The sequence below is a fragment of the Tubulanus polymorphus genome, chromosome 12 (genome assembly GCF_964204645.1).
Source record: "Tubulanus polymorphus chromosome 12, tnTubPoly1.2, whole genome shotgun sequence".
NCBI classification, from domain to species: Eukaryota; Metazoa; Nemertea; class Palaeonemertea; order Tubulaniformes; family Tubulanidae; genus Tubulanus; species Tubulanus polymorphus.
The window spans coordinates 1,902,606-1,913,076 of NC_134036.1; the positions used below are offsets into that span (position 1 = coordinate 1,902,606).

Genomic DNA, 10,471 nt, shown 5'->3' on the forward strand with positions numbered 1-10,471 from the left:
TTCAGGAATCTCGTTTTACCATACTATTATTGTATCTTTATGTACTTTTGATAGTATTTCCATTTGGGAAAATTGACAAATTCCTGTTGAAATAATCGGGAATTTTGAATCCATGTAACTGTTGTAATGTATTCCATTGTATTTGTGTAATAAATTCTGATGTATTTTTATTCGATAGTTCCGTCTGTTCTGGAGCATGAAGCTATAGCGGGTTTATCGGGCAGTAAACCGACCGGAATGCGAGGCAGAAGCAGCAGCACCGCTCAACATCCTGACCACGATCAAGACTCAAAAAAATACTCACTAGACTCTCTACTGAAAAGTGTAAGTATCTACCTCATGATGATGTCATAGGGGGATTTATAGTGGCAGACATCTTTACTAAAAGTTTCACAATTTGTACTGGTGTCATAGAAGGATTTATAGAGGCAGACATCTTCTCTGGAAGTGTCTAAAGATCAAATCATAGAGTCAATTTCATGATGTCATAGGGGGATCTATAGAAGCAGACATCTTTTCTGGATGTGTCTAAAGATCAAATCATAGAGTCAATTTCATGATGTCATAGGGGGATTTAGAGAGGCATATATCTTCTCTGGAAGTGTCTAAAGATCAAATCATAGAGACAATTTGATGATGTCATAGGGGGATTTATAGAGGCATATATCTTTTCTGGAAGTGTCTAAAGATCAAATCATAGAGACAATTTGATGATGTCATAGGGGGATTTATAGAGGCAGACATCTTTTCTGTATAAATTCCCCTATGACATCATCAAATTGTCTCTATGTATATTGTTTCACAATATATACAATATAAGGGGATCTAAAAAGATGAAATCACTGAGACAGTTTGATGATGTCATAGGGGGATTAAAGTGACTGCCATCCTAACTGCAAGTTTCACGATCACAATATGTACTGATGTCATAGGTAGGTTCATGTATGCGGCCATCTTTTCTGGCTGTGTCTACATCACCATATGAATTTGATGATGTCATAGGGGGTTTGTGGAGACAGCCATCTTTTCTAGAAGTGTTTAGATCAATTCATTGATTTAATGATGTCATAGGGAGATTCATGTATGCAGCCATCTTGACTAGAAGTGTCTGTTTCTTTATACATATGAATTCAATGATGTCATAAGGGGTTTCATCAGTGTAGCTTTCGGGGGGGGGGGGTGTCTTGATTACCACAGCTATCCGATGATGTCATAGGTGGATTCATAGAAGCAGCCATCAGGAGTGTCTATATATCACAGATCGATTTGATGATGTCACGTGTGGATTAATGATGGCAGCCATGTTGAATTCTATTTACAGATGAGTCATTTTCTGCGTATGCTTCAAACTCACTGCGTCGACCCTGAACTCGTGAAACAAGTCTTCAAACAGCTTTTCTATTTCATCTGCGCCGGGGCTCTCAACAATTTACTACTCAGAAAGGAGATGTGCCATTGGTCGAAGGGTATGCAAATTAGGTAAGCTTCCTCTTTACAATTAGCCATAGGACTATGCAAATTAGTTTAGCTTTACTAAGATTGGCCGTAGGTGTATGCAAATTAGTTACCGGTAAGCTTTACTGTGATTGGCCAGATAAGTATACCAAGTAGGTAAGCTTTACTGTAATTGGCCATAGAAATATGTAGATTATGTAAGCTTCACTTTGATTGGCCGTAGGAGTATGCAAATTAGGTAAGCTTCACTGTAGTTGGTCAAAGCAGTATGCAAACTTGGTTAACTTTGCTATGATACAAAATATGTAAGCATCGTCATGAAAGGGGATGCCAATGATAGAAGCTTTCTTTTTATTGGTTGACAGATTTGTAAATATAGTAAACTTCATAGTGATTGGTCAGTTGAGCGGTCTTTAAAGATCGTACTTAGACTGACTATATTTGTGCACTTTGTTTGAATGCAATTCCGAAGGCTTTGATTCCAACATCTTTTGATTTCTCACACTGTGAGACATCTTATCAATGCCGTAAACTTCTTTATCGATGGATTTTGTGTCTGGTTCTTTGTAGATATAACATCAGTCACTTGGAGCAGTGGATGAGAGATTCGAAGGTCACTGAATGCGGAGGTCAGGAGATGCTGGAACCGATAGTTCAAGCATCTCAGCTGCTGCAAGCGAGAAAAACCGATACGGATGTCGCAACTATTGTAGAAATGTGTTCAAAACTTACGCAAGCTCAGGTGAGATTTACTCCCTCTTTCCCCTCAATCCTAGATAGAATATCTCTAATCTTTCCCCCATCTCCCTCTTCTCTCCCCCTCCTCGTGTCTCCTCCTTTCTCCCTCCCTCTTCTCTCCTTTCTCCCTCCCTTAGGAGTAATCCTTTTTTTTACGACCCTGCACCAATGAATTCACATTGATCGACATTAACACGCATTGTTAATTTTTCTCTAATTTCTCTGTAGATTGTAAAAATATTGAATCTTGTTTTTTTTTTACGACCCTGCACCAATGAATCCATGCTGATCGACATTTATCTCATTAATTTTGTATTTTCTCTCTGTAGATTGTAAAGATATTGAATCTGTACACTCCGGTGAACGAGTTCGAGGAACGTGTCCCGATTTCATTCATACGGAAAATACAAGAAAAACTCCGCGAACGAAACGACGAAACTAACGAGTTGCTAATGGATACGAAACAATCGTTTCCGGTTACGTTTCCGTTCAACCCGTCCGGACTGGGACTCGAAACCGTGCAGGTTCCCGACGTGCTCGGTCTGCCGTTCCTTAAACGAGTATGAGCGCCATCTAGTGACGAATGAATGAAGCAATTAGCAAATCGTGCGGCAATTTATTCTGTAGTCAAAAGAAAAGAAACAATCGATGTGATAACTGGTTTGTGAGGGTCAGTTGCACAGTCAGTCTGGGCTTAGATTCAAGACCAATTTAAGCTCATTCTGGTTCTATAGCCAATCTAAAAACTTAAGACCAGTCTAAACTCATTCTGGTTCTATAACATCTTAAGACCTGAGTTAAGATTTTAGACCACCTTTGGATTTAAGCCACGACTGTGCAACTGGTAACTGAGGGGTATGATTTAATCCCGGTCTATAATACTGGTAAAGGTTACACTGTACGTATTTATCTCCCTACTAAACGTTCATGTCAAATATAATATATATATACCACATGTAAATGTATTCACATGTACATGCCATAAATACTGTACATGCACATGTTACATGTTATCATTGTGTTAGAAGTTATGGTACGTCATATCGACTCTCGAAACCTCGAAACTTTCAAACGAGTGATACACAAAAAATGCACTTAAATTCTCACATGAACTGATCAGAAATCATCATCACTTAATTGGAAAAAAATGCCAAAAATGGTTGTTGTTTTGCTTTAAACTCTATTTAGATCCATTCTTTGAAAGGATGATGTCATAGGGGGAATTATGCCGTTTACGGAGGAAGGTTGAGAATTTGATGATGTCATGGGTGAATCTAGGAAAGCATTGTCTCGTCTTACGAAGGGTCATTAAGGCTATGTCAATTTGATGATGTCATAGGGGGATTTATGGAGTTATCTTTGGAAAGGTTATCTATCTATAAGTACCACTCAGAAAGAAACGACTGTGCTGTATAATTAATGTCTCCAATTTTCCTGTGAAGTCTTATGAAAGACGAGTCTGTCTGTGAGGGTAGGGTTAGGGAGGGGTTTGTACGCGCGTGTAGGTTTATGTGTAGATCCTGTTCTAGTCTAGTCTTTCAAATCTTTCAATCTATAAATGTTAGGTATAGAAATTTCGTCCATTGTTAGAAGATTTGTATAAATGAGCCGTGTTAATCTGGCGCTGCAGCTGCTCAAAAGTTGGCTAGATTTAACCAGTTGATAGTTGACTTCAGTGACAATTAAAAGTTCATTGTTACTTTGGTATTTATCGGCCGGATATCTGTAACCAACTTTTCAGCAACTGCAGCCCTGGTGTAGAGTAATTACAATGAAACAGGTAGTATTTATTTTATAGGTTTAACTTGTTTATTAGACGCCCGAACTTCGATACTAGTGAAAGCTTGTACGTCTAATCACGGACTCTAAAACGTTTTAGAATCCACGGTCTAATAAACTGGTTAACCTATAAAGTACTAATTGTCCATTGTTAGGTAACTCTTGAAGTCACTATTCCATAGAGGTCTGGCAGGTGACGTCACGATGTGCCATACTGGTCGTCTGTTAAACACAATAGCTGATTTACATGACAGTTTGTAAATCCCTGATTCGATCTTTTGTCGTTTATCGTATGGCCAAATTTTCGATGTGCTCGAAAAACTGTGACGTCACAAGCAAGACCACTATACTCAATGTTAATATAGCAAGCTGCAAGTGTGGTATTTATGCCTATAGCAAGCATGATTTTAATGATGCAAAGACACAAAAACCTCTTTAAATGAAAATATTATTTTATGCATCGCTAACTGTTGTCATTACGTTGATGATTTCATCCAAATCTTACATGTTTAGTAAATTAAATTTGAAATATAAATTGGTACTTGAAAATAGAGATGATTTCAGTAAGGCTAAGGCTAAGTTACATTCAGTTATATTGACAACATCAAAAATTAGATTAATATTAGAAATAAGGCTAAAGAAATTGATGCCTCGTTTCTCATTTTTGCTGAGCTCAAAAATTAAGACCCAACAAGTTAGGCCGTATTTATAGTAATAATGATCAAGCTAAAAATAACAGACCCGGCAGTTATAGAAATTAACTGATTACAAATTTGATTGCGGTTTACAAAAGTGACCCCCAGCCAATTTGGAGAAACCAGGAATCATTTTAGCCTTATGTGACGACTTGAGTAGGAGTTTGGCTGTACAGATATATACTCCTAAATTATCTATTCACTCTGTCCTACCCAAAGCTTGAAAAAAAAACGTGAAAATAATGTCTTATTTGTTTTATGTTAACAATCAGAATTCCGCATTTCGCTTCAAAATTCATTCCACATTCGATCGAGAAAACGATGCCGGTTATAACCGTTGGCAACTTCATCGTCAAACTTGATTGTTGTATTTATTTGAAATTGCGTTTAAAAAGTATAATTTAAAAATTAACTAACTTAATAATATATATTGTTGAACCATGTTAATCAAAATACGCGGGAATAATTATTATTGATAATAGGGATTATTATTATGATAAATATTAATATCTAATATATTATGTATAATGTAACTACTACATGATAATGTGTATTTTTGCTATGGAAATTTTAGCTTCACGTTTTTCACAATTCGATGTATTTAGATTTTAGAATCATAGGTCAGTAATAAGTGTATGTGTTTACTCACTTGCCGCAGTCGGTTTCAGCGTTAAGAGGGACTTGGTGGCTCAGCTGTCCTACTGAACACATGTGAAGTTTGTACGATCGGTATTTTTTAAAGTGTGCTGATAAAATGTCTAATATCTGGTGTTTGTAGTTCATTTTCAATTAGAAATGTCTCAGATGAAGCACTGGACACACGTGAAGTGTGGGCTGATAAAATGTCTAATATCTGGTGTTTGTAGTTCATTTTCAATTAGAAATGTCTCAGATGAAGCACTGAACACATGTGAAGTGTGGACGATCAGTTAATGAAAGTGTGCTGATAAAATGTCTAATGTATGATGTTTGTAGTTCATTTTCAATTAGAAAATGTCCTGTGAAAAATCATTAAATACCTTATGATTGGTCATCTGAAAGGAAAACCTTCTGCGGCAAGCGGGTATTTGAGTAAACCAAAAATTAAATCAAATCTGGACATTGTGTTAATGATATTATATACATATATTGTGATATGTTGTTGTTGTTGCTGTTGTCGAAATTAGGAAAATACAATATTATAGGATTCGAATTTAGAAAAAAAGAAAGATGAAATAAAGAAATGAATTAAATGCATAATTTGCTGATTGATGAACAGTATTCTGAATATATAAATATATATGAATTCACTAATAGAAAAGGATAAAACAGGATTAGATTTTTAAGCATTAATTATTTAAATTACATAGAATTACCATAAAGATTGATAAATATATATATGCTATATATTTGTTAGCTTTAAACCTTGGAGGGTCCAGTTTCAGAGGTTTACCGAGAATGAGAACGTCGAGATTAGTAATTAATTGTAATTTTATTGAATCGTTGAAGTTATTGAGAATTAGTAGGTCAATTAATCATAATTTAGTTTTGTGAAACTGGCCCTGATTATTGTGGTTTTGAGAAATTAATATTTAGATGTTGTTTCGTTCCTAATTTTGCCGATTTTGGTTTGAAAAATTGTAGATATTTCTAAAAAGTTGTGTAGATACTTAAAATAATTTGTAGATAATGTATTTAAAAAGTACGATGACGTCATGACCCTTATTGTTGTAATTATGATTTAATTAACGGATTATCGGCTCATTAGTGTAAAATAATTAATTAATGTATTAACCAGTTAATTATCATAATTTATGTAGAGCATTTTGCGAGAAAAATATAACTTTCTCCCTTCGGAGAATTTTTGCGGTTCGGGAAATTCCGTACATCGTTCTCGGCTGCGGCCGGATAATTCCGTATATGCTCGTGACAGTGTTCGGAAAAATCCGAACAGCGTGCGCGCGGGTGTCCGGAAAATCTCGAACGTCGTTCGGTAGCGTTCGGGAAATCCCGAAGACGCATACGGCGCTGTTCGGTGGCTTAACGATTGTTACAACGGAAAAGGCCGAAGTGCTCCGGAAGACCCGAAGAGTCCCGAAGTCGATGACGTTATGACGGTCACTTGCCAGAGACGGTGTCTGGATGCGTTCCGGGGCGCGTGTACAAAACGATTGAGGGAATTTGTATCGTCAAAATCATAACTTCTCTTCTCCATTACGATAAACTAAACTGATACGTTTCTTCTAATTTCTGCTGAGTTTAAAAGTTGACCCGGCCGCCTGTCTAACCTGTACATTACTTTCTAGAACAAATCATGACCAAGCTAAGACAATAACAGACCCGGCAGTTATTAGTTTAACTTATAGAAATGAACTGATTTCAAATTTTAATGCAGTTTCCAAAAGTGACCCAGTCCGATTTGGAGAAACAAGTTATCTGATTTTGTTCTAGACCCAAACACTTATTGTTCTAGTATTATGCAAAATTATGTGCCCAAAAATGATCGATGTTTTATATTAGTTTCACTTTATTTGTGTAGAATGCGCGACTCGCAAAGTTTTTATGCGACTTGAAAATTTGAAAAAAAAGTAATACGAATTCCCGATATAGATTATTACAAACTGAAATATAATATACAATGCATAGCAACAAAATAACCGTTCGTATTGTTTCTCTATTTCTTCATGTTTTTTTGGGGGGTTTTTACTCGCGTTCGATCAGAATTTGAAGACAAATTTTCCTTCTTAAAAATGTTTCAATGAGACAACCAGAAGATTGGGCTCTGTACGGCAAAGCCCTCGAAGATTTCTGAAGTCGAATGTTTTGGACCATTTTCTATCATACATGTACCCGCCATGCCATACCGGTAATTATTCACAAAATCCCTGATACAAATACATTGAAGATCCGATTATTTAAAAGGGCTGGACAAACTGTAGGCTGTATGGCGATAAAATATCTTCATAGTCGGAGAGGTCAGTATTTTTGTAAGGATGGCCAGATCTTTTGTTCCGAAAGTAGGTTGACAGGTTGGCATTATTTATTACATGTTTTCAAGGATAATATATAGATATCTATTGCCGCTCACTGGTTCGTTCAGCCTCTCTAAATCCCTCTCTTTCTGGTAGAGTCTTATATTACCTGCTAATGTATCGTAAGAAGATTTAGAGGTGTCTATCGTCGTTAACGGTGGACCAGGATACGTTTAAGTAGGTGTGAGGCGTCTATCCATGAGACTCCTTTCCCTGTAGCTGTTCTGGGATGATGAGGTCTCAGTAGAACACGTGTCTGACAGACAGCTGGGAGGAGTTTGCCATTGTTTCATGCGCCAAAATACATTGTATCTTAATGTGGATTATCATGGATTACCGCAGTGGATTATCGAGGATTATCACAGCGGATTATCACAGTTTCTAGATGGATTAGCAGATTTGTAAAGTAAGTTGTTTTTATGATATTCTCATTTAACACACTTTTCGCTGTGGTCAGTCCATCATCCTCACGCCAGGTGGCGTTTAAATAACGTGTACATTTTTCCTCTCCGGCGGCAGCGCAGTAACGAAATTAGAACGATTAGAAAATGTTTTTTTGTTTGTTTTTGATAAAAAGATGAATCTTTATTTAGCTAAAAATCGTACATTCTAATTAATAAATATTTAGTCAAATTAATTGACATATTCAAATTAAACTTATTTAAATATCGAACTTACAAAAAATGCGAAACAATCTACGCGGTGATACGCGAGTACTTCTCGACTTTTCCCAACGCCCGTTTCTTCTTTTCTGCTGATCTTAGTTTCCCAGAGCCCTTATCAGTTCTCCGTCCAGTGATTTCAGTTGCAAACCGGACGAACAAGTGAAAAGGAGACAGGGTCACGTGATTTCTCTCAGGGGGTCGGTCGGGCAGGGGGCGCGCGCATCACTACTGACCAGACGGGCCGTGGCCACAACCGGTTTTAGACAGTAACTCCACCACTGATCAGAAGAGACCCGACTTATACACGGAATTCTTTTCTGACCGTTTTTTTTTTAACTTCCTGGAAATTATTTGAAAACCCGATACGTGGTATTTGTGAACAATAGCTGCGCGGCGTCCGGGTTTTTTACTCTAAACCGAATCAAGTTGTCTGGGACGCTTTTAGAACTGTACTTTGTTGTATCGGACAAATACGAATTATTTGTTCTCCAATATTGATAACAATAGCTAATATTAATTCAAATAGTTCGTTGAATATTGACTCAAAGTTCAAATAAAAAATATTGACTTAATTCATCATAAAATCAAATGATTTTTGTCGCCACGTCAAACACTGTTAAGAACTATGCACATATTTTTTTCCGTCTGCACGTGCTGCCACCTAGCGTCGCCAACCGTCAGCGCCACCTAGCGCCTATTCAATGTACCATCGGAATGCATTTTTGAGTAGTAATAAAAATTTAAGTTAAAAAGGCTTAAGTTAAAAAGTCAAGTAGATAAGCTTCCGGCAAGCACCCTAATTCGACAATCAGGATTAGGATCTGCCAACCTCGAGCGAGCTAGCAGCGTCGAGCAATTTACCACAGCGCCAAGCCGCGGTGATCAGAATACGAATATTTATTCACACTCCAACCATTTCCATATATGGAGGAAAAACAGTATTTACAATAATTACATAAACGGTAATAAAAGCTACAAGACAGTTCTCCGTCCGGTGGCGCCGCCTAGCGCCGATTCAAGTAGATTAGCTTCCCACAAGCCCTTATCAGTTCTCCGTCCAGTGGGTTCACAATTAAACCGGGCAGCGAAGTGATAAGGAGACGAGGGATTTTACTCTGCAATTAAAATATTCAGTATACAACAAAACAATTAAAACCCAGAAATCGCTGAAAATGTGTAGTACATTTCACACCGACAGATGGCACTGCTCCCCCAAAGAATCTTCTAAAATATCTAGAGTTTGGATTCTATAATTCGAAAAAAGATGGTTAGACCTAGAAAGAGAGAGAGAGAAAGTGGGAGTGACTCAGGGAGAGGAGAGAGAGGGGGAGAGGTAGAGAGAGAGAGAGAGGGGGGAGATAGAGGGGGAGAGACTCAGATAGGAAAGATTGTGCCGGAAGGGAGCAGACTCACTCGTGTATATTCTAAAGAGAAAATGGTGCGGCAGGAAATAGAGGAGCGTGGGTGGAGAAGATGAGGTAGGCCTACCCGGTAGGTGAATAGCAGTACTCTAATAAAAGGGGTTTACTTGACTCGAGGGCAGTAGCGGTTGAGTTCTGGCGGCACCTCGCGCGCCGCGCGTCCGTAATAATACCCGGCATCCCCTAACATCGCGTATATCATTATCACTTCCGGTTCCTGGCAAATTAGTGACTTATCATAAAACACATTAATACCTTCCGTATCTGCGGTTACCATAGCAACCGTTTACTGCAAAAATAATACGCTATAGCCGCCGGTAACAACGAACTTCTGATATACCGATACCGCAGAGTCGAAATCTCTCAGATATCCATTGCCCACGATTTTCTTTATTTCAATTCACTCAAACCTTAGACCCGCGATTTTCGTAAGTCCACCGATACCGGACAGGTCCGTGTCTCGATAACGGACAGGTCCGAGTCTCGTTCCGACGTTTAGTGAAACCCGTGCTAATGAGGAGCGTGGCGGCGGCTTTGACTAACGATGAACAGCTGTTTCGGTTGGGAAACGCACGTGCTGTTGTTGAGATGTTTCGACCGACCTGACCTAAAAATAAAGTCAATTGAAACTCCTCGACCTCGTTGTGAATGAGAACTGATAGATAGGCGCCATATTGAACAGGCAACTTGCAGCATGCGGCTATAGT

At 38.0% G+C, this 10,471-nt stretch overlaps 1 protein-coding gene across 1 annotated transcript in view; it reads left to right on the plus strand.

Moving 5' to 3' along the window:
• The window catches only part of LOC141914277 (unconventional myosin-Va-like), a 33,217-nt gene extending 25,927 nt beyond the window's left edge, over positions 1-7,290 (plus strand). The window contains exons 34-37 of the mRNA XM_074805552.1: positions 179-324; positions 1,322-1,479; positions 2,026-2,197; positions 2,523-7,290. Of these exons, the coding sequence (XP_074661653.1) occupies positions 179-324; positions 1,322-1,479; positions 2,026-2,197; positions 2,523-2,759 (713 nt within the window). The 3' untranslated portion in view covers positions 2,760-7,290. The remainder of the gene's footprint in view (positions 1-178; positions 325-1,321; positions 1,480-2,025; positions 2,198-2,522) is intronic.
• Positions 7,291-10,471: the final 3,181 nt, after the last annotated feature.